The 24,199-nt window shown below is 44.7% G+C and overlaps 1 protein-coding gene across 6 annotated transcripts in view; it reads left to right on the forward strand.

The window, feature by feature from the left end:
- PARP4 (poly(ADP-ribose) polymerase family member 4) overlaps positions 1-24,199 on the forward strand; it is a 77,581-nt gene that overhangs the window by 30,279 nt on the left and 23,103 nt on the right. For all 6 annotated transcript variants that reach the window (XR_008685995.2, XM_055426431.2, XM_055426429.2 and 3 more), the window contains 14 exons: positions 1,216-1,347; positions 2,064-2,150; positions 4,299-4,463; positions 6,180-6,226; positions 6,377-6,455; positions 10,063-10,200; positions 14,012-14,207; positions 15,148-15,215; positions 16,109-16,296; positions 18,079-18,178; positions 20,162-20,332; positions 20,591-20,671; positions 22,657-22,737; positions 23,742-23,837. Coding sequence is in view for 5 of the 6 variants with exons in the window: in XM_055426431.2 (XP_055282406.2) it covers positions 1,216-1,347; positions 2,064-2,150; positions 4,299-4,463; positions 6,180-6,226; positions 6,377-6,455; positions 10,063-10,200; positions 14,012-14,207; positions 15,148-15,215; positions 16,109-16,296; positions 18,079-18,178; positions 20,162-20,332; positions 20,591-20,671; positions 22,657-22,737; positions 23,742-23,837 (1,629 nt within the window). In the remaining variant the exon portion in view is untranslated. The remainder of the gene's footprint in view (positions 1-1,215; positions 1,348-2,063; positions 2,151-4,298; positions 4,464-6,179; positions 6,227-6,376; positions 6,456-10,062; positions 10,201-14,011; positions 14,208-15,147; positions 15,216-16,108; positions 16,297-18,078; positions 18,179-20,161; positions 20,333-20,590; positions 20,672-22,656; positions 22,738-23,741; positions 23,838-24,199) is intronic.

The following is a 24,199-nucleotide window of genomic DNA, read 5'->3' on the forward strand; positions in this document are numbered from 1 at the left end:
CGTGTCCAGCTATAGGAAGGACCTAGGTGTGTGCTCCAGGCAGGGCACTACAGGCGCTCCTCTCTGTGGGGCCATGTAGAAGCTGTGAGTACATGATTGCCACTTCCTGTGACTCAGGCTTCACCTGCACATCAGTTCTTCCCAGACTCCGACAGGGTGAGCGCTTGTTGTACTGTTGTTTGAATGAGGAGGCACTGAACAGTGTGATAAAGACCAGTCTGAACTCGTCATTCCGACTGGATAGTCTGGGATGGATTGAGTTGTGGGGGGACTGGTGTTGACTGCAGCGGAGCCCTGGGGTTTGAGAGCCCAGTTTGGAGTTGATGCTCATCCTTCTCCAGCCTGGTCGTGCGGTGGTTTCCTCAGGTGTAGATGAGACAGTAACGCTGGGCTGCCCGTCGGTGGTGGCTGTTGCACGGTGGTTTCCTCGGGTGCAGATGAGACAGTAACTCTGGGCTGCCCATCGGTGGTGGCCATTCCCCGGTGGTTTCCTCAGATGTAGATGAGACAGTAATGCTGGGCTGCCCATCGGTGGTGGCCATTCCCCGATGGTTTCCTTGGATGTAGATGAGATGGTAATGCTGGGCTGCCCATCAGTGGTGGCCGTTCCGTGGTGGTTTCCTCGGGTGCAGATGAGACGGTAATGCTGGGCTGCCCATTGGTGGTGCCTGTTCCGCATAGTGAACGTGAGGGCCCCAGCGCACACGAGTGTTGCAGGAGTGACCTGTGTCCTCTGTGTGTCACTGTGGATTAGACAGTTTGATCAGGCTTTTCCATGGAGAAGTTTGCCCCACACATAACTCGTGAACCTTCCTCTCATTTCTGGATAGCTGGCCTGTTGTTTGCCTTGAGTGTCCACACAGGCCAGCAGCAGGGAACTTGGCTGTACGTGGCCCTCTGGACTTCTCGGAGTGAGCTTAATGTTTTCAGTTTAACAACTAAACTGAACTAAAACACTGGTTGCATTTGAAGGAGGAAGATTATAGATGTCAAAAATGTGTATAGTGTATTAGTTTCTGTTGTAAGTCCTAGTAAAAATCCTCCATCATCTTTACCTAAAATTCCTTTCCTTTTGGTGCCAGCACATCATCAAAGGCAGTGACTTGGATGGGGTCCTGACCTCTGGGGCCTCACATGCACAGCAGTTTCCATTAATAGCTGTTCCTGCAAACATCTTCATGCAGTTTCATCAAATATACGGTTTTTCTTCTACAGGTCATTGTTTTTCAAACATACAGAAACCAAAGTCGTGTGCCCATTGAGGCAAAATATGTTTTTCCCTTGGACGACAAAGCAGCTGTGTGTGGTTTCGAGGCTTTCATCAATGGGAAGCACGTGGTAGGAGAGGTAAGGGAGATTCCCCAACAGCTCTGTGGGATGGGCCATCCTGAGTCCCTTAGTTTCAGGCTGAGTAGCAGCCTGGTCATAAAACAGGATGTTCCTGGAAGAGTCAGGCCCTTGTACAGCCAGCCTCCACTCAGACATCTGGCGTCCCTCCCTGGTTAGCTAGCCTTTGTTCCTGCCTGTCCAGATTCCTTGTCCAGACACTTCAACAAACAGTGGTTTCAGTATCAAAAGTTTGAGAGACACATTGGAAAACTGGTGAAGTCCTTTATGTATTTTTGCAAAAATACTGATCCTTTGTACTCTGGTATAAAAGCCAACTGAAGTGAAGAAAAGTATGTCCAGAAGAAGTATAAGTTGATTAATTCTTTGTTTATTCTAAGAGTCCACAGTTGAAATAGTAACTCACATTTTATCAAATTTAAGATGAACTTAATTTTTTATTTATTCAGAGTAAAGCTTCAAACTTCCTTTTCACTATCAACTCTCAAATATTTTGGTCCCAGCTTTTAAAGAGCATCCTCTTCAATTGGCCTTTCCTGATTCAAATTCTTATTAGATAAGTACATTTTTATGACCACTGTATGTAAGTTTTCATTCATCTTAGATGCTTAGCTTTCTTTTTTTGCCTAGGTTTTAATAAATGTTGATGAAGTTTTCCTTATTAAAGTCTGAAGTCACTGTTCATAGTGTGACTGGTACAACACTGTCTGTTTCAGATTAAAGAAAAGGAAGCAGCCCAACGAGAGTACCGAGTGGCGATCAGTCAAGGCCATGGCGCCTACCTGATGGATCAGGACGCACCTGTAAGACTTGACGTTCATCCATGTCAGTTCCGCATGCTTGCTAGAAAGGGGAGAACAGGTGGAAATTGATTTAGAATATGAAATTTTAATTTTCACTAGAAATTTAGCATATGAAATTCTAAATTTCACTAGAAAGTGGAATCATTTTTGCTGGTTTAGGCCCTGGAGTTTCATGTAGTTGGGAAGGGAGGTTGGGCTAGTGAGACCCATGTGACTAGTTTAGATAAAGGAGGAAATGGCCAGGGTCGCCCAGCGGATCCTAAGAGCCATTTCTGTCTTTGGGAACTGCGTTCCCCAGACGTGACAACAGAAAGAAACCATGTGGACACATAATTTCCATCTTCCCGTAGAAGGATAAGTTATTTACATTTCCCCGTAGAAGGATAAGTTATTTACATTTCCCCCAGAACTAAGCTCACTTAGCAGTTTATCCAGTTTTCACCAGTTGTGTCTCAGGGAGGCGCATCTGCAGGGCCTGGGCTGGGTCCACGGTTAGGGCTAGGTCTTCACAGGGTCAGATGTGGAGATCTGGGAGGAAGAGCCACAGGGCCGCATCCATGTGCTTCTTGCCTTAACTGTACGGTGTTTTAAGTGTGCCTTAGGCAGGTGCTGGGCTGCGTGCAGCCTCTCCAGCGTAGACACGTCAGTCATTTCTAAAGACAGGCCGTGTGCTTCAGAAACACCTCTGAGGAGGACTCATCACCAGAATACTGTCAAAATGTGATATTTGGAACAGGCAGTTATTAAAATTACAATAGATTTAAGGGATAAATCTGCAGAATGGGGATTAACAAGAAGAGGTGATTGTTCCACAGGGAATTCACTGCCCCTGTGCTCAAGTGCTGGGTCCCCTGGGGTCCCTAGAGGGGTGTGGGGCTGTTACACAGGCCCCTAGTGCTCTTTATGCAGGTGGAGGCCCAGCTTGGAATCCCAGTGTTTAAGCAGTGAAGTAACAAGAGAGGTTAGATAAAAAGTTAATGGGAAAACAAAGAGAAAATTTGAGTGCCATAAGCAAGGCTGGAGACAGTGTCCAGCCGCTGTGGAGAAGGCCCACAGGAGTTAGACCCCTGTGTCAGGAGGCCCAGGTGCCCTAACCATGGGTCCCCTCTTCCTCTGAGGGATTCAGGTGAAATTCAGTTCACCTGGCTGCCTGGCAGCTCGGCCTGCCTTCGGGTTTGGGGCAAGTTAGGATTCTGTAGGTGACCTGGGTGACACCACGTGGGTGACAGCTGGCACCCATCCAGACCCTGTATCAGCAGTGCCACCATATACCTCCGGTGGTGCCTCTCCAGGAAGCCCTGGACTCCATACCCTTCTCTTGAGGCTGATCGCTGCTGTCGTGCCATAATCCTGTCTTCGTTGTTTATTCCCACCTTGATGTCAGAGGTAACAACAATTGACTCCTCAAATCCACGTTATTTGTGATATCATACATCCCTAATCTAAGCACACTGAGTTTTCACAGCAGCACCATTGAGTGAAACAGAGCACAGGCTTGGCCATGTCAGGAGGCACCCAACGTGGGTTCAGAGGAAATGATCCAGCCTCTTTCTGACCTCACTAGGCATGAAGTTGTTTCCTTATGCAGTGATTGGCAATACCCACTAAAAGAAAGCAAAGCAATTCTGAAAAGTAAGATGATGAATTTTCTAGGAAAGCGTTAAATGAGGGCCAAGCTTGGTGTGACAGGCTCCAGCTCTATAGCTAGCAGAAGTCTGCTGGTATACTGTGTCCACAGAGGGGCATTGGGGTTGTGGGGGTGGTCTCCAGGGAGGGGCGGGCAGGCGTCCTGGGCAGAGCCCTGCGGCCGCAGAGAGACCATGAGGTTGGGGGGCTGTGATCTCTAGGGAGGGGCGGGTAGGCATCCTGGGCAGAGCCCTGTGGCCACAGAGAGGTCATAGGGTTGCGGGGTGGGGGGTGATCTCCACTGGAGCAGAGGCCACTGGGTGCAGCCCCTCAGACCCCAGACCGCTGGGGAAGGGCCCTGGGTTCTCCTTCCACACAACCAGTGCTGGTCTGGAGGCCACATCCCCTTCTCTGAGGAAGAAGCAGGCAAGTTGTGATCAGACCATTTATGTAACAGGAGGGGATCGCTCACAGGATGGAGATGCTTTGAGACACAGGCTAAGTCGTATACTTCCATTTCAGGACATCTTCACCGTCAGTGTCGGGAACTTACCCCCAAAGGCCAAAGTCCTGGTCAAAATCACCTACATCACGGAGCTGAGCATCCAGGGTGCCTGCGCGGTCTTCTTCCTGCCAGCCACCGTGGCGCCCTGGCAGCAGGACAGGGCTCTGAGGGAGAACCTTCAGGTCTGTTTGGCGATAGAAGCTTTGTTGTGATTTATGCAGAGGGAAGAAACAGCATCTAAATAACCTAACCTTTGAGACATAGAGTAAATTGTAGTGACATTTAGGGATTTAAGAGTTGGACATAACTGAGCGACTTCACTTTCACTTTCATGCACTGGAGAAGGAAATGGCAACCCACTCCAGTATTCTTGCCTGGAGAATCCCAGGGACAGAGGAGCTTGGTGGGCTGCCGTCTATGGGGTCGTACAGAGTTGGACACGACTGACGCGACTTAGCAGCAGCAGCAGCAACGTCTGCTTTATTGACTATGCCAAAGCCTTTGACTGTGTGGATAACACTAAACTGTAGAAAATTCTGAAAGAGATGGGAATACCAGACCACCTGACCTGCCTCTTGAGAAACCTATATGCAGGTCAGGAAGCAACAGTTAGAACTGGACATGGAACAGCAGACTGGTTCCAAATAGGAAAAGGAGTACGTCAAGGCTGTTTATTGTCACCCTGCTTATTTAACTTATATGCGGAGTACATCATGAGGAACGCTGGGCTGGAAGAAGCACAAGCTGGAATCAAGATTGCTGGAAGAAATATCAATAACCTCAGATATGCAGATGACACCACCCTTTATGGCAGAAAGTGAAGAACTAAAGAGTCTCTTGATGAAAGTGAAAGAGGAGAGTGAAAAAGTTGGCTTAAAGCTCAACATTCAGAAAACAAAGATCATGGCATCTGGTCCCATCACTTCATGGGAAATAGATGGGGAAACAGTGGAAACAGTGTCAGACTTTATTTTTCTGGGCTCCAAAATCACTGCAGATGGTGATTGCAGCTGTGAAATTGAAGGACGCTTACTCCTTGGAAGGAAAGTTATGACCAACCTTGATAGAATATTAAAAAGCAGAGACATTGCTTTGCCAACAAAGGTCCATCTAGTCAAGGCTATTGTTTTTCCAGTGGTCATGTATGGATGTGAGAGTTGGACTGTGAAGAAAGCTGAGCACTGAAGAATTGATGCTTTTGAACTGTGGTGTTGGAGAAGACTCTTGAGAGTCCCTTGGACAGCAAGGAGATCCAACCAGTCCATCTTAAAGGAGACCAGTCCTGGGTGTTCATTGAAAGGACTGATGCTGAGGCTGAAACTCCAATACTTTGGCCACCTGATGCGAAGAGTTGACTCATTGGAAAAGACCCTGATGCTGGGAGGGATTTGGGTCAGGAGGAGAAGGGGACGACAGAGAATGAGATGGCTGGTTGGCATCACCGACTTGATGCACATGAGTTTAGGTGAACTCTGGGAGTTGGTGATGGACAGGGAGGCCTGGCGTACTGCGATTCATGGGGTCACAAACAGTCGGACACAACTGAGCAACTGAACTGAACATTTGTGAGATGAAGAGAATAAACACAGATATGCTTGATAGCATCCTGTTATTATTCTGTTCAGTCTGAATTTGGTGTTGGTACAGCGTGCTCATTATGAAGAATTTTGATAAGCATAAAAAACACCAATAAGCCAAAGAGGAAACTTTAAAGCATCCTTAATTCCGTCTCCAGAGACGCCACCAAATCTGCTGTTGCTACTTTCCGTACGTACAGTGTTCATACTCCCTGCTTTGTGTGCATCTGTATAAATTGTGTACTTGTGTGTGTGTATGTGGATTCTTGTGGTGAAACTGAGCAGATACGTAGTTGTTCATATGTATTTTTCTTTTCACAGGATACAGTGGAGAAGATTTGTATAAAGGAAATAGGAACAAAGCAAAGGTTAGTACCTAAAATACAAAACCTGTCAGTCATTCAGTGAAGCTTCATTTTATAGCTTAAATTATCATTTAAAATTACATAGAAGAGCTGCATGTAGTTGGTCAGTAATTGGGATGTTGGACTGAGCCACCTCTCTGTTCACTTTGGTAGCTTTTCTCTGAGCATGTCTATCGAGATGCCACACATGATTGAATTCATCTTCAGTGACACACACGACCTGAGAAAAAAGGTTAGTAGGTCTTTGCTTTCACTTCTTAAGAACTCGTATTTTAACATCGGTTTTCCAGAGCAATACATGCATGTGGTTTAAGTTAAATTATACCAAATTACATCAGCTTATAATCAGGAGCAGCAGCTGGTCCTGTCCCGCCCCTCCCCACACCACCGTCCAGGGACAGAGACAGACTTTACATGGTTTAGCCCTTTTCTGGTGGCTTCCAAAGATTTAATTAAATTTTTTACTGCTTGTTCTTGTTTCAGAAGAACAAACATCTGTTCCAGAAGTTATCTTTTTTTCTTTCCATGTGTGCTTCTGTTTATTTACGTTATGACCATTATGCGTGTGCACGTTAAGTTTCTTCAGTCGTGTCCAACTCTTGGTGACCCTATAGACTGTAGCCCACCAGGCTTTGTCTGTCTATGGGATTCTCCAGGCAAGAGTACTGGAGTGGGTTACCATGCCCTCTTCCAGGGAATCTTTCTGACCCAGGGATCAAGACCCTGCATCTCTTATGTCTCCAGTATTGACAGGCGGGTTCTTTATCACTACTACTGCCTGGGAAGCTCTTATGGCCATTATATTGAATATTAATTTTTGCATTTGCTTTTTTCACTCGACTTTGTATTGTAAATATTTTTGCAAGTATCCAAATTATTCTGCGATACAGCTGTTTATAAGCGACTATCCATTGTGACTATATAAGAATCTATTTATCATTCACTCTCATTAAGTTTTTAGGTTCTTATTTTGTGGTTGTTGATTTTAAAAAAGCTCTCCAATGTCTATCTGCTTGTCTTCTCTGGTCTCCATTCCTTCTTGCTAGAGGATCTTTCTCTGTCTAGTCTGGTCTTAAGGCTGCCAGAGGTATCTTTTCTCTTTCTGCTATGGCAGATGAAGATGTAACCCTCTTGCCCTCCTCTCACCTCAGTGCACATGTTTCTAACCCACTTATTCCAAGAGTTATAGTATGGTTTTTGGTTAAATCAATTTGCTGCTATTATTTAGTCACTAAGTCATGGGGTCGCGGAGAGTCGGACACGACTGAGCGACTGAACTGAACTGAACTGAACTGAAGTCCTGTCCAACTCTTTGCAACCTTGTAGACCGTAGCGCTCCAGGCTTCTCTGCCCATGGGATTCTCCAGGCAAGAATCTGGAGTGGGTTGCCCTTTTCTCCTCCAGGGGATCGTCCCGATCCAGGGATCAAATCCACATTTCCTGCTTGGCAGGCAGATTCTTTACAGCTGTGCCATCTGGGAAGCCTGGTTAAATCAGTAGTAAACGTTTAAGTTATTATGAGTACATAAATGATAATTACACTGAGCCAATAAATGTATTATGATGGATTTTTTTCTTTCTACTACTTTATATAATATTTCTTGATAGGCAGTTGTTTTGTTTTTGAGCCCTGAAAGAACTTCATGTCTTCTCTTTATCCCTGATGTTCTGAAAGTTCATCAGAACCTGACATTCATTCATCATATATGTAATTCATGGCCTTTAGTTCTGGGAGATCTTCTTATATTTTAATGAACAAGTGTCCATCTCCCCTTCACCTCTCAGTGACTCTTAGTCAGACGTCCCTGAATTGAGCCCCTTGTTTTCTTACATTTTCTCTCCTGTTGTCTGTTTCCTTGTCCTTTCATCCTGCTTTCTGGGTGGTTTTCTCAATTGTAAGTTCCAACCATTTTATTGAAATTTTAATTCCCCTTTTTTTTTTTTTTTGGCAAGAGCTCTTTTCTGTTCTGTAGGTATTCTCTTTTTTTCTGGCTTTTTGCTCAGTTGGCCTCCATTTTCATGTTAAAGGCTTTTCCTCCAGCATCTGGGTGGCCTCTCTCTATGTTTGTCCTCAGAAGTTAGTTAGATGCTGTATGGTAAGTGGCGAGTGGGCCCCGGGCCTGTGCTCGAGGCTGGTGGCAGCTGGTCCGCTGGTGTGTGGGTGAGTCTCTTGTGTGTTTTTACCCTTGCACAGTTGTGCAGAGTACCTCCAGGGTGTTCACAGGTATGACTGGGGATTCCAGCCTTCACTTCGCTGCCGTCTGTGTCTGTGCTTCGTTTTACTTAGGACTCCCGAGTCTGGATTCTACTTGATTGAATTTCTCTAAGTAATAAATCTTCAGTTTCCATTAGTGAGAAAACAGGTGCCAGCTGCTTACTACCAAGGGCAGGGAGGGGACCTGGGCTAACAGCTCAGGGCATGATCCGCTCTCCAGTTCCTCCGAGGGGTCCTTCCCAGGGAGCTACAGGCCCTGAGCCCAAAGCTCACGGCCTCCCCACCATGGGGCTTGGGCAGTGACTTCCTCTCCTCTGGCTGAAGCACTTAACACAGCTCTGTCAGCTCTCCATCTTATTGAAGTTTGCTGGCGTCTTCTCTGCGTTTATCTTTGTTCCCTTCTTTATGCCCTTTTTATTGTAGGGAGTTTTGGGATCTTGCTAGGGAATAGAGTTGTCTGTGTGCTCAGTCGTGTCTGACTCTTTGCGACCCCATGGACTGTAGCCTTCTGTCCATGGGATTCTCCAGGCAAGAATACTGAAGTGGGCTACCATTCCCTTCTCCAGGGGATCTTCCCAACCCAGAGACTGAACCTGTGTCACTTGGATCTCCTGCATTATCAGGAAGATTCTTTACCTCTACACCACCTGGGAAGCAAGAAAATAAACACATGTAAATAATACATCCTGAACAAGAACCCCTTGGCATCAGAGAGCTTTTGCTGTGTAACAAACAGTCCCAACATTTTGTGGATTAAAACAATAAGCATTTGTTGTTTCTCAAGCTTTCCTCCTGTTGCTGGGGACAGGATGGGCTGGAATAGGTGACTGGTGGCCTGGTGTCAGCTAGGGTGCTGGCCCTGGTCTCTCACCTGCCATATGTTAGCTCAGAGCTCAGCACAGCAGAGGAGGGCAGCCCACTCCACAAACACAGCACAAGCCCCTTCCTGCATTCCATCTGCCAGCGTCCCCTTGGCCACAGCACACTCAAGGGCAGAAAAATGGGCACGACCTCCTGAGAGGAGGAGCTGCAGAATTTTACTACAGTGGGCAGGCCCAGAAATCTACCACACTGCCTTTGTCACTTAAAGCCTCCCCTCTGTATTTTCAGAAGATATTTTATACTTATAAAAATACTATTTTACAATAAAGACATAATTCTAAAATTCCCATTGGGTTTTTTGTTTTACTATTCTGTGTTGTAATTATCTTCTGCATCCAGATAACGGGATACACGGACCAATCACCTTTTGGTCCAGGATCTGAGACTGTCTCCAGGGGGCTGAGTTTGCTTCTGTGTAGCCACAGTAGATGGACAAGGAAACAGCAATCCACTCCAGTATTCTTGCCTGGAAAATTCCACTGCTAGAGCAGCCTGGTGGGCTACAGTCCGTGGGGTTGCCAAGAGTCGACCATAGCTGAGTGACTGAGCACATGTACTTTAAAACCAAGAGGATAAAAACGTGATCTGGTTACACTTGTAAAACCTACAGTTCACAATTTGGGGATCTGTTGACACATTGTTGATTTTTAATAGAGTTATGTAAATCATACATGAATTTGCTACTTGATAGTATGGTGTAATTCACTTATTTACTTTGTTCTCATGGTTCTTTGTTTTGCAGAGAACAGACTGCAAAGCTGTGATTAGTACTGTGGAAGGCAGCTCCTTAGACAGCAATGGATTTTCTCTCCTCATCGGTATGGTTGATGTGTATCTCCCAAGAATGTGGGTTGAAAAGCATCCAGAAAAAGAAAGTGAGGTATAGTCCTTCTTACTTAAAAGTAGGAGATACTGTTGAAAAAGTATTTTAGGATAGATTATTTAAATTTTGGAAATGATTGATAGTCTTGAAAAGCTAGCATTACAAAAAGAGCTCTCACCACCCCAAGATTTTACAATTAAAAATATTCATGATGGAGGAGATTCCCTGGCAGTTCAGTTTTCACAGCAGAGGTTGCAGGTTCAATCCCTGGTTGGGATCATCCCCGCATGTGAGAGTCACAACCAAAAAATACTTATGACATCAAGAATGAAAAATTTTTGTGGTTTCAAGCAAAGCCCCCATGTGGCATATTTCCCATAAAAATTGTCGTTTAGTAGCTAAGTTGGGTCTGACTCTTTTGCAACCCTATGGACTGTAGCCCACCAGGCTCCTCCATCCATGGGATTTTCCAGGCAAGAGTACTGGAGCTGGCTGCCATTTTCTTCCTCAGAGGATCTTCCCAACCTAGGGATCGAGTCTCTTGTGTCTTCTGCGTTAGCAGGCAGATTTCTTAGCACTGCATCACCTGGGAAGCAATTTTTACATTAATAGGGTTCTTTGCTCAGTTGTGTCTGACTCTTTACAACCCCTTGGACTGTAGCTGGCCAGGGTCCTCTGTCCATGAGATTCTGCAGGCAAGAATCTTGAGTGGGTTGCCATTCCCTTCTCCAGGGAATCTTCCTGATCCAGGGATCAAACTCGGGTCTCTGGATAAAGGCAGATTCTTTACTGTCTGAGTCACCAGGGAAGCCCTAATTTTTTTTTTTTAAACCTTAATCCCTACCAAAAAGAAAATGTGCCTTCATATATTACATTGGTTAGTCTGTATACTTTTTACAGCTTTTAAAACATTAATACTGTAAAAACATACAAAATTATTTATGGCTGTTAGATCATATTATGTGGCTGTTATAAATAATCTCTTCTAATTAAAATAAAAAATTGAGGGGAACATCAACAACGTAGTCAAATAAGACATCCTTTGCACGTACCCATACAAATGGGCAACAGGTTCATGAAAAGATGTTTAGCATCACTAATCATTGAGGAAATGCAAATGAAGACCACAAAGAGGTATCACTTCACACCTGTTAGAACGACTGTTTTCAAAAAAACAAGATAAGTATTGGCAAGGAAGTGGAAGAAAGGGAACACTTGGACATTATTTATGGGAATGCAAGGAGATCCAACCAGTCCATTCTAGAGGAGATCAATCCTGGGTGTTCATTGGAAGGACTGATGCTAAAACTGAAACTCCAATACTTTGGCCACCTCATATGACGAGTTGACTCACTGGAAAAGACTCTGATACTGGGAGGGATTGGGGGCAGGAGGAGAAGGGGACGACAGAGGATGAGATGGCTGGATGGCATCACCAGCTCAATGGACATGGGTTTGAGTGAACTCCGGGAGTTGGTGATGGACAGGGAGGCCTGGCGTGCTGTGATTTATGGGGTCGCAAAGAGTCGGACACGACTGAGCAACTGAACTGAACTGAACTGAACTGAATCCAGTGTAGCCACTATGGGGAACAGTGTGAAGGATCCTCAAAAAATAGAACTAGTAGGATTTCCCTGATGGTCCAGTAGTTAAGAATCCACCTGCCATTGCAGGAGACACAGGTTTGATTCCTGGTCCGGGAAGATCCCACATGCTGCAGAGCAGCTAAACTCATGCTCCACAAATACTGAACCTGTGCTCTAGAGCCTGGGAGCTGCAACTCCTGATGCCCAAATGCCCTGGAGCCCGTGCTCCCATCTCTGCAATGAGAAGCCCAAGCGCCACAACTGGAGAGTAGAGCCTGCTCACCACAGCTAGAGAAAGCTTTGTGCAGCAGCCAAGACCCAGCACAGCCAAAAATAAACAATAAACAAAATAAACATGAAAAAATAGAACCACCATATAACCCTGCAATCCCACATCTTGGTATATTTCAAAGGAAATGAAATTACTGTCTCAAATACTCACACCCTAGTGTTCATTGCTGCATTATTTATAATAAGACATGGAAACAACCTAAGTGTCCTTTGATGGATGAATAGATAAAGAAAAATATATACACGTGTGTAACACATGCAACATATATGTAATATGTGTTACCTATACAATCCTGAATGTTCATTGGAAGGACTGATGCTAAAGCTGAAACTGAAATGCTTTGGCCACCTCATGCGACAAGTTGACTCACTGGAAAAGACTCTGATGCTGGGAAAGGTTGAGGGTGGGAGGAGAAGGGGACGACAGAGAATGAGATGGCTGGATGGCATCGCCGACTCTATGGATATGAGTTTGAGTGAACTCCGGGAGTTGGTGATGGACAGGGAGGCCTGGCATGCTATGATTCTTGGGGTTGCAGAGTCGGACACGACTGAGCGACCGAACTGAACTGATACATACAGTAGAATATTACTCAGCCATAAAAAATAAGGAAATCCTGCCATTTGCAACAACACAGATAGACCTTGAGAGTATCATGCTAAGTGAAACAAGTCAGACAGAAAAATAGAAATACTGTATAATCTCATTTACATGTGGTGTCTAGAAAAAGCTGGGCTCACAGAAACAGGGTAGAATGGTGGTTGTTACCAGGGTTCAAGGGTGGGGGAGTAGAAGTAAGGTGGTGTTGGTCCAAGGATACTAATGTCTAGGTATAAAACAAATAATTTCTGGGAATCAAATATGTTGGATGATGACTGTAGTTACGCATACTGTGTTGTATATTTGAAGGTTGCTAAGAGACTAAATCTTAGACGTTCTTGCTAGCTAACTTTATTGTGGTAGTCATTTCACAGTACTGTGTGCTAGATGATTGCACTGTGAATCTTGAACTTACACAATGCTGTATGTAAATTGTGTCCAGTAAATCTGGAGGAAAGTTGTAATGGAAACTAATAGTAATTCTGTTTTGAATGTTGGTTGGTTATAAGATGAAAGGTCATTGTGTGCATTTCAGTCATCACACACCACAGTGGCAGAGAGTGATGAATTATTCATTCATCCTGAAGACACTTGATATCACAGCAAGTTCAGATATTAATTCTGTATTAGTTCTGAACCTCTCAGGGGTTTATGAGGTTCACATTGGGAACCCCAGCTCTAACATTCTGCTTTTTATTTGATCTCCTATAGGCCATCTCATTGTTGAATAAATCTTATTCTTTTTGTTTTTAGAGTATTATTTTGCCTCATTAGAAAGTTTTCAGATTTTACAAGTAAATCTTTCCCAATAAAAATTACACATTTTTGCCAAATGTTGCAAATCCTAGGTACATATGTATCTTATTTGTACCTTAGAGGGTTTTGTGAGATACTAGGTTGTACAAACTCAAGGGTCTTTGAAGTGACACAGCTGAGTGTGGTTTAAAGGGGCAGGGTAAGTTGCTAAACCCTGTAAGTAGCAAGAATTAGTACTTTTCATTCATCTTGCCTGTGACTGTGGGTTGTTGTACACTGGGTATCCTCCTGATGAAATGCACTCTCCTGTGTACATTAGTGTGGGGTATATCTCCCTTCTGGAGGCTTAGAGGATTTCTTTTTTTTTTTTTTTGCCAGCCATTCCCACTGACAAGTGGCACATTCCCACAGGGTCTGAGAATTATGAGAAGCCGTGGGCCTAAGCCCACAGAGCCTCATTGTTTAGGTTGGTGACTCTCAGTGCTTTGTAACTGTCGCGACTATGAGTCCGTTGTTTAGAAAAGCTGTGGCGTGGGTTTTAGAGTGAAGTTCTGGGTCTCTGGGTACATGTAAATAACCAGACAAACTCACATGATAAGAAGCATGAGCCTAGCTCCTGTTTTTCTCCCTTTAGGCCTGCATGCTTGTGTTTCAACCAAATCTTGATATTACCGTCCCTGACGAAGCTGAGAGGAGTGAAGTGATTATTTGTCTTGATTGCTCCAATTCCATGGAGGGTGAGATATTCCTGCAAGCCAAGCAGATTGCCTTGCATGCACTGTCCTGTGTGGGAAAGGAGCAGAAGGTGAATGTCATCAAGTTCGGCACAGGTGAGTGCTCCACCCTTCGCCTCCTCCAGAGCGTCAGCATGTCAATAGGAAGGGGTGACTGTGACCTGTCTGTGGAGTGAGAAGCAGCACAGTGAGGTTCAAGAGCAAGAATTCTGGAGCCAGGTCACCGGCTTGAATCCCAGCTCTGCACCTGAGCCCTGGATGTGGCCTTGGGCAGCTTATTGGAACTTGGTTCTCTCATCTGTAACAGAAGAGAAATAGTCCCTCCTCATAGTGTTCTTGTGAGGGTTGAGCTCATGTATTTCAAAGACTTTAAATAATGCCTGTCATATAGAAAACGCCAGATGAGTATTACTATTGTTACTGTTACCAGTTGAACTGAGTGTGAGACCCTTGGTCTGATGAGTTCGAGGGGCCAAGGATCAGGACAGAACCTCTGAAATCAGCAAGGTGGTAGAGGAGCTATAAGGAACAGTCTCAGGAGGCACCAGACGAGCCCCACTGAAGAAAGGACTGTTCCCTCCAGGTGGGGTCCGGGGGCCTCTCAGCCCCTCGGAAGGAGCAGCATAGGGTGTGGGGATACCCACACCCTGCTGATTATTATTTACTGTGCCGTTTGGCAAAAGAGGCAGCTGCTTCACGAAGGAGGAAGGAGCCAGGGTCTGCTGCTGCTGGTGGGGAGAGGTCAGATGAGCAGGGACATGCCAATGGCCGGAAGGCAGTGTGTCCTGCTGCCTGGGCTGTCCCCATGTCCTGTATCTTCTCTGCACATAGTTGGCTAAGGAGCAGACTTCCTATGCACAGCCTGACCCAGGTCATTTTTGCTCAGTAAAGTGCATAGTTTGAATGCAGTGGAATTTTTTAAAGGAATGCTGTGGTGACTTTTCTTTATGTATTAAAATTACCAACCATTATTGTTTGTTAGTGGTCAAAAAATGAATATTTAAAGGCAACATCTTATAGCAGTCTTATCACACAGGTTACAAGGAATTATTTTCATATGCTAAGTGCATCACGAGCAATAAAATGCCCACAGAGTTCATCATGGTGAGTACCAGTAGCTGCCTTTGTCCTCTGTCTTCTCTCCGTCAGGCTTCAGTGGTTCTGCTGGGTCTTTCTCCCCAAGAAGCCTTAGTCCTTCCATTTATGTACACGGATGGGCTCTTTTAGTTCATTAATAAAAGTGATATGAACTCACTTCATATCACTTCATTTAAGAAAATGGAAAACTAAAAAAGAAAAAATCGTTCACAATCCCACCGTCTGAATACAATCAGCATTAACAGTTTTGAATGTTTTGCTCTGTCCCCTTTCTTTCTTTCTTTTTTTAAATTGAGCAAACTAGGAATGACCAATTGTGTCCTCAGTCCAGACTAGCTGGCAATCCCAGGGTTGTTTTGGTGTAATAGTTCTTTGAAAACCATAAAGAAACAAAGAAACGCCAAGTAATAATATTATAGGTACTGTGTGACATGAAATAAACTAAAAGGATAGTTGTTCCACAAATGAATCATTTGAAAAGAACTTTCTTTCGGTGACAACAGCCCTCACTAAGGGGTGTGCTCAATCCTGGGTGTTCACTGGAAGGACTGATGCTAAAGCTGAAACTGCAATACTTTGGCCACCTCATGCGAAGAGTTGACTCACTGGAAAAGAGTCTGATGCTAGGAAGGATTGGGGGTGGGAGGAGACGGGGACGACCGAGAATGAGATGGCTGGATGGCATCACCGACTCCATGGACATGAGTTTGAGTGAACTCCGGGAGTTGGTGATGGACAGGGAGGCCTGGCGTGCTGTGATTCATGGGGTCGCGGAGAGTCGGACATGACTGAGCAACTGATCTGAACTGAACTGAAGGGGTGTGCTTCAGTAAGTGATTACAGTTGGTAGTGAAGACACCCCAAAAGGAGTAAATGATCTTCTGCTTCATTTCCTCCAGTCTGCTGCACCTACCATGGGAAACACGGATTTCTGGAAGACACTTCGATACTTAAGTTTGCTGTGCCCTTCCCACGTGTTACGGAACATCCTCCTCATATCCGACGGGCACCTCCAGAACGAGAGCCTGACCTTGCAGCTCATAAGAAGAAGCATGCCGCACACCAGGCTCTTCTCCTGTGGGGTCGGGTGAGCACAGGCAGGCCGGTCCCACAGGGAAAGTCAGCAGGTGGGAGCTGCTTGGTGCAGAGGGGCTGGCTCTGGGCTCTTGGCCCTGGCCACTGCCTGGGTCTCAGAGCCTGAGCATCCACAGGTTAGCCGTGATTCTGAGGGGAGGCACTTTCACCCTCTTCTGTGAGGTGATGACGGTGGGTCTAATAGGCTTACTCTGAGAATCTCGTGAACTTGTATACATGGAAACAGCCAGCAAGCTCCACTTCAGTGTTGGAGACTGTTACTTGCATAATTGAGCCTAACCTGGCAGGCCAGGCACACCCAGGGCTGATGGTCACCCCACCCCATCCCCAGCCGCTCTGTCCCTTCCCCGCACCCCTCTGACTGCTGCCATTCTCTCACTGGCATTTGCTCACCCTGCTGTGTACAGGAATCTTTGTCTAGAGAAGCTAAAACCCATGACTGTTGGGGTTCACTCCCTCCCCATTTATAGTTAACATTTTTGCATTGAATTGAGAATTGTGTAAAAATAAGGAAGACAGCAGAGAGTGGGGTCCATGCTGGCAAAGGGAGCAGATTGTGACTGGGTAGGGAGGTGACCCTGAGCTTGGACACAGTCTGTCCAGTTTTTAATGTCTTTCTATGGGTTTCTTCCGGAGAAGGCAATGGCAAGCCACTCCAGTACTCTTGCCTGGAAAATCCCATGGATGGAGGAGCCTGGTAGGCTGCAGTCCCTGGGGTCGCTAAGGGTCGGACACGACTGAGCGACTTCACTTTCACTTTTCACTTTCACACATTGGAGAAGGAAATGGCAACCCACTCCAGTGTTCTTGCCTGGAGAATCCCAGGGACGGGGGAGCCTGGTGGGCTTCTGTCTATGGGGTCACACAGAGTCGGACACGACTGAAGTGACTTAGCAGCAGCAGCATGGGTTTCTTCTTCATTTTATATGTATGCATTTGTGTTCACATGCTAACCACATTTCGTGAGTCTTCAGGAGCAGAGACTGTTTATCCCACCTGTTTAACAAGTGGTCCTCCCTGGCCCACACGACAACCTCACTAACCTGTAAAAGCTGTAAATATATACAGACTCTGGCTTAAGGATTGTCTAATCAGTGTTGTAATCAAATCAGTTAGTTTTGATCACCGAAGACATACCCATCGTTATCAATAGGCTGAAGTATATTTCCAAAATATCTTTCTTAAGCTCTTTTTCTGAAAAAATTATTGATCACTTGTCTGATATTTCAGGAGGAACTTCTCTAACAAAGTACTCTTGATTAGTTGTAGAATAATTGAGAGAAATGTAACAGAACATTGTCAATTAAATATCAAAGATTACATTTGCCGGAATGAGAGTTACTTCCTAGTTCTTTGTCATCTAAATGTGGACCAGATTTTAAGACTCAGGCTTGGTTAACTCTTCTGTCAGCCTTGACTTTAGAATCAGTTGAGGGCAGCTTTGACATTCGTTGAGAGTGGGTCCCAGTCACCATCCCAGTCACAAACACTCCGGGGGTTTCTCAGAATCATCTCCTCCCTCCTCCAGAGAATCAGAAGCCAGAAATTTGTGCATTTTTCTCTTGTGAAAGAGACATGAGTCTTCTGATATGTGGGAACTTGGATTACCCAGACCTGCAGATGTTTCCTGCTTTCTGGCCTAAGTTATATATCTGCCTTCAGCTGCAGAACATAATGTGTCTTCCACTGAGTCCTAAGTTGTGTCAGTATTCACTATGTGTACTTCAACATGTTTCTAAAATTCTGTTAAAATTAAAACATGAAATGTTATCAGTTCTACAGCAAATCGTCATGTCTTACGGACTCTGTCCCACTATGGCGCTGGAGTATTTGAATATTTTAACTCAAAATCCAAACATAGCTGGAAAAAACAGGTATGTGTCTCAAACATCTTATTTCAGTCTTATGTTTAAATGTGGAAATCTTATCTTCTTAGAAATCTAGTGACAATAACTTCTGTGTTTTCATCAATGGAAAAGGGAGCTAGAAAAAGGCAAAAAGGTACCCAAACTGTATGCAACCCACCCTTAGTTACCCCTAGCCTTCCCCTCAACCCTTAGTTACTGCTAGGCTTGCACAGGAAACACTCCACTGGGGCGTTCCTCTAGCTAACTTTTTTTTTTTTTCCCAGTTTATGTATTATTGCATGGATGCAAGCCTTAACCATGGTTCTGACAACATGAATTCCTCTTCCCATCTCTAACTACTGATTACTGTAAACCTCAGCGTACTGTTTATTTTAGCCATATCGAGCCTGGCCATTTATTCCATTTTGTCTTCTGGATGAGCTTCAGATTCAAAACACACACTATCCAGAGCTCTGCAGGCAGTTGTAGCTAGTGGTTTGATTTCTGTTGATTTTTAAAAGTGAAATATTACACATTTTTTTGCTCAGATTAATTTTTTATTGTGGCAAAATATACATAAACTTTACCCTTTTCAGGTGTACAATTCAGGGTTATTAAGTGAACTCAAAGTATTGTGTAGCTATCACCATGATCTAGCTCCAGAACATTTCCATCATCCCAAACAGAAAGTCTATCCCTAATTCTTTTCTTTTTTTCACTGTGCCATGTGGCATGTAGCAATCTTAGTTCCTTGACCAGAGATCAAACCTGCGCCTCTGCTGTGGAAGCACAGAATCTCAACCGCTGGGGACCCAGGGAAGCCCCTCTACCCCTGGTTAAACAATGACTCCTCGCCCCTGCTCCCCCAACCCCTGGCACCTACCTTCTTCTGCTTCTGTGAATTTAGCTCTTCTAGGAACCTCCCATGGATGGAGGAGTCTGGTAGGCTGCAGTCCATGGGGTCACTAAGGGTCAGACATGACTGAGCGACTTCACTTTCACTTTTCACTTTCACACATTGGAGAAGGAAATGGCAACCCACTCCAGTGTTCTTGCCTGGAGAATCCCAGGGATGGGGGAGCCTGGTGGGCTTCCGTCTATGGGGTCACACAGAGTCGGACACGACTGAAGTGACTTAGCAGCAGGAACCTCATATCAGTGGAATCCAGCAATGTTTGTCTTTTTGTGCCTGGCTTATTTCATTTGGCATAGTGTTTTTGAGGTCCATTCATGTTGTAGTATATGTCAGAATTTTCTACCTTTTTAAGGCTGAAAAATATTCCATTATATGTATACACCACATTTTGTGTATCCATTTATTATTGTTATACCCTGGGGTTGTTTCTGCCTTTTGACTGTGAATCATACTGACATGATGATTGGTGTACAGGCATGTGTTGGAGGCCCTAATTTCAATACCCAGAAGTGGGATTGCTGAGTCATGTGGTAACTGTACTTAGTATTTTAAGAGCAGCCATACTGTTGTTCACTGGCATTTTACATTCCCACTAGCAGTGTGCCAAGGTTCCAGTTTCTTCGACATCTGCATCAACACTTATTTTCACACTTTTTGATTTTATATAGCCCTCCCAATGGATGTGAATTTGTATCTAATTAAGGTTTCAATTTGCATTTCCTTAGTAACAACATCTTTTCATGTGCTGATTGGCCATTAGCATATCTTCTTTGGAGAAATGTCTATTCAAGTCTTTTGTAGGGTTAATTTTTATAACTGGATCTACTGCATGACGAAGCTGTATATTGGTAACTAATTAATAGAATAATTTTAAGATGAAGATGTTTTGTGAATTTAAATTATGTGCTAGTGCTATTATTAAAAATTCGACTTAGAATTCTTTTGGAAATGTACCCTGTAGCAGGAAGGAGGGAGAAAAAAAAGAAAGAGCTACAATTCCCAAAGGACAGAATGTAAAGTCGTTTTAAGTGTTAGGTAACTATTTTCTGAATGTAACACTGAAAGAGAACTAACTAAGTCCTCTTGATAAATAGATAGAAGCCCAGATGCATAGGCTGAGTTCTCCCAGTTGCCACTCGGTCTCCGTCAAATGGCAGCAGCTGAGCACGGATGCGCCCACACCCCTGCAGGCCCCCGCCCAGGTGCCGTCCCTGTTCCACAGCGAGCGACTCCTCATCTATGGGCTCACTCCTCACTGTACACAGGTGAGGAGCACACAGGCGTTTTATTATGGGAACAGCAATGTGTTTTGCTAATAACTTTCTTTTTCTTTTTTCTTCCCTTTCCTTTACCCCCAAGTCATAATATGCTGCAGTTTTTCCTGGGATCACAGCGGCTGGTTAACCAAGGGCACTGGAGGAAAGCCTCTTAATTCCCATTAAAATCACTGAAAGAATCACTGTTGAACTAACCAGGACATTATGAAGTACAAAAACTATAAGGAATTTTTTTTCCGATTTCAGGCAACTCTACATGCGCTAATTCAAGAGAGAGAGTATTCTACAGTTGTGTCAACTACTGAACTTCAGAAGACAACTGGAACGGTGAGATTAAAAACGTAAACTGTGCACTCACTGTTTTTGAAAATTAAAATAGTTCTGTATTTTCATATTTAATGCACCACGTCCTTCCTGCATTGTTTTCTGCGTTGACATCTTTGCACCTGATGTGATGTGGAGGGTTGTCATCTTCACAAGCGAGGACACTGTCTATCAGTTTCTAAGGCAGCCCCTCTTCATCTGGGGTCTTGAGTCTAGGAGTATCCACAGGGGCATCAGTGGGCGTAAATAACTGCAGTTATACCTGATGTTTTGTAAATGAAACCTTTAAAGGTGGTTCTCAAAGATGTGCACGACTCCCTACAAGTTCAGCATACCGGCAGTGCCTGGTCCATGCCACTTATTTTAGAATACTGAGTATAACTGTACAGGATGTCAAGTAAAACATTGTATATTGAGGATGTGTTTTTGTTTTTTCTATTTTTGAATTAAAGACAAATGAATTTGTAGTATTTGCATTAGTACCAAATCTGCTATAATTAGATCTGGAAAATTCCTAACCTGTCTATGCTGTATGCCTGGAGAATTCCATGGACAGAGGAGCCCCATGAGCTACAGTCCATAGAGTCAAAAAGAGTCAGACACAACTGAGGCAGTAACTACTACTACTATTCATAGGAGTATTTATATAACCAGATGACCATTCTTTGTTTATATCTGTATAACCAGACATTGCTGTGTCTCAGTGGTAAAGAATCCTCCTGCCAATGCAGGGGACGCAGGTTTGATCCCTGGGTCAGGAAGATCCCCTGGAGAAGGAAATGGCAACCCACTCCAGTATTCTTGCCTGGGAAATCCTATAGACAGAGGAGCCCAGCAGGCTACAATCCACGGGGTCACAAAAGAGTTGGACATGACTTAATGACTAAACAACAACAACAACAAAAATAAAGCAAAGCTTTCACGTTGGCATTGAATGAAAACACTTAACTTATTACTTGCCAATGACTTATTTATAGAATTTAAGGGCATCTTTGTATTGTGTGAAAAACTGAATCTCGGTGGGATTTTACCTGGGAGCAGGTCATTTTCCATAAAGTCACAATTTTTATAGTTGTCCTTCCACTGTGAATCGTGGCCTTACCAGTAAAAAATGGCAGGAGTTGGAATTGTCACTGACGGGGACATTGCCTTTTGAGTCCTGTTGTTTCAGCCATTTGAGGAAAGGGCGGTGCCCTGGTCCTCGACTTCTGGTGCTCTGTCTGTGGCCCCTCCAGAGTGGAGATCACAGTCAGGCCTCACAGCCCTGGGCTGGCTCTTCCAGTCGAGCAGTTCACACATGTATAGAAAATGCCAACTATAGAGACAGAATGGAGACGAGTGGGTGCCAGGACTGGAGGTGACTGCACAGTGACACCACACAAGGTTTTAATGGGAAGAAATGCCCTGTGTTTCAGTGGTGCTCACACACCGTCTGTATGCATGTGTACTCAGCCAACTCTTCGTGACCCCGTGGGCTGTAACCCACCAGGCTCCTCTGTCCATGGGGTTCTCCAGGCAAGAATACTGGAGTAGGTTGCCATGCCCTCCTCCCAGGGATCTTCCTGACCCAGGGATCAAACCCTGGTCTTCTGCATCGCAGGCAGATTCTTTACAGCTGAGCCACCAGGGAAGCCCCCGCATACAGTCTGTGAAAGTGAAAGTCGCTCAGTCATGTTCGACTCTTTGCGGCCCCATGGACTATAGGGTCTGTGGAATTCTTCAGGCCAGAATGCTGGAGTGGTAGCCTTTCCCTTCTCCAGGGGATCTTCCCAATCCAGGGATCAAACCCAGGTCTCCTGCATTGCAGGCGGATTCTTTACCAGCTGAACCACCAGGGAAGCCCACACACCATCTATGTTAGTTAAAACTCATCAACCTGCACACCTAAAGGGGGTGAATTTCATTGTATGTAAATCCATCTCAATTATTTAAATGATTTCCTATTTATGTCATGAATTAGAATCTTTTTTCCTTTGCTGCCTGAACAGATGATTCACAAGCTGGCAGCGCGAGCTCTGATCAGAGATTATGAAGATGGCATTCTCCACGAAAATGAAGTGAATCACGAGGTTTGCTTTTTCACATGAAAGCCATTATCTGATTTTCTTGGCCTTTCTTGGGTTACTTTATCCATGGAAATGTGAGTGAGGATCAGCAGGTAGAAAGGGACCCCTGTCATCATTGCCGTGTTTTTCGTGCCGGGGTGTAGGGTGCCCTGTAGTTACTTGATTTAGTTTTTAGTTAGCTCATTGAATGAATTATCGCCAGAATAAAGGAGACTCAGACACCTCCCTCAGTGCCTGTAAAGACACTACCTAGGTGCTTGTGTGTTGTAGGGTGAGTGTCTCCATCTGTGATGAAGAGGCTGGGTCTGGGGGGCTGAGCCACCTGCAGAGCTCAGCAGAGCCAAGCTCACCTTGCCTCCCATCACTGAGCCACTGAGGCCCTGGCAGGGGACTCCCTCTGCTACCTCATACCCAGATGACTGCTGTCAAATGATGGCTGGAGCATTAGCGCTCAGCGCACTCCTCCCCAGGCAGTTGGTTTCCTCAGAGGTCAGCGCCCTCCTTCCCACCCTCAGGTCAGCAGCCTTGGTCCTGCTTTGCTCAGGGTCCTTTTCCGTCTGAGGGCAGCTGACCAGCCGCACTGGCAGACCAGCGTGGACCAGTCCCTCCACCTCCCGACACCCTGGGTTCCTGATCTTTACAGTGAGAGACAGACTCACTGTGACAGGTCTTGGCAGCTCAGCAGCCTTGACCTTGAGGGCTCCTTATAAACACACCACAAGCCACAAGAAGCTCATGAATATGAATTGCTCTTTCTGTACTTAAGCCTCTCGTTGAACCCATTTTTTGCAGGAAATGGCAAGTTATCCACTTGAGATACTTAGGCAGAGCCATCGACTCAATGTTGCATTGGAAATCCTAATTATAAAATTATCTACTTCTTAGAGAAAGACACCTTTTTGTATTATGTAGTACTCATTTAATTGGTCATATATAGCTAAATAGTGAAAAATAGGACGTGATTTCATTTGTTATTATTATTCTGTCTTATTATTCATTTTTCTTAGATGAAGAAGCAAACCTTAAAATCTCTGATTATTAAACTCAGTAAAGAAAACTCTCTCATAACACAATTTACAAGCTTTGTGGCTGTGGAGAAAAGGGTATGTATTGTTAATTCATGGTCATTTTATCTATATTTGCACGCTAAGAAGATGACTCTTGCCTTCGCTGTCACTGATGGCCTCTGTGTCCGTAAAAAGCAGCAGAAGGCCTCTCATCCACGCAGGGCACAGGGCTCACGTGATCTCTGCATGAGTTACCTGTACTGTTATTTTAATGTTATAGTTGAATTAGTACACAGTTAAGAAACATGAGAAATGCCAAAAATGTAACAAATTGTTGAATATGTGAATTTTAAGATACACTACGATTTGTTACATTTTTGGCATTTCTCATCTCACCTTTATTAATTCTTGACCCTCAAAAAATAAGAGAGGCCTGGGTTCCCCTTACCCTATGAGTG

The sequence above is a fragment of the Moschus berezovskii genome, chromosome 13 (genome assembly GCF_049115385.1).
Source record: "Moschus berezovskii isolate FMDL1 chromosome 13, NW_MosBer_1.0, whole genome shotgun sequence".
Classification (NCBI taxonomy): Eukaryota; Metazoa; Chordata; class Mammalia; order Artiodactyla; family Moschidae; genus Moschus; species Moschus berezovskii.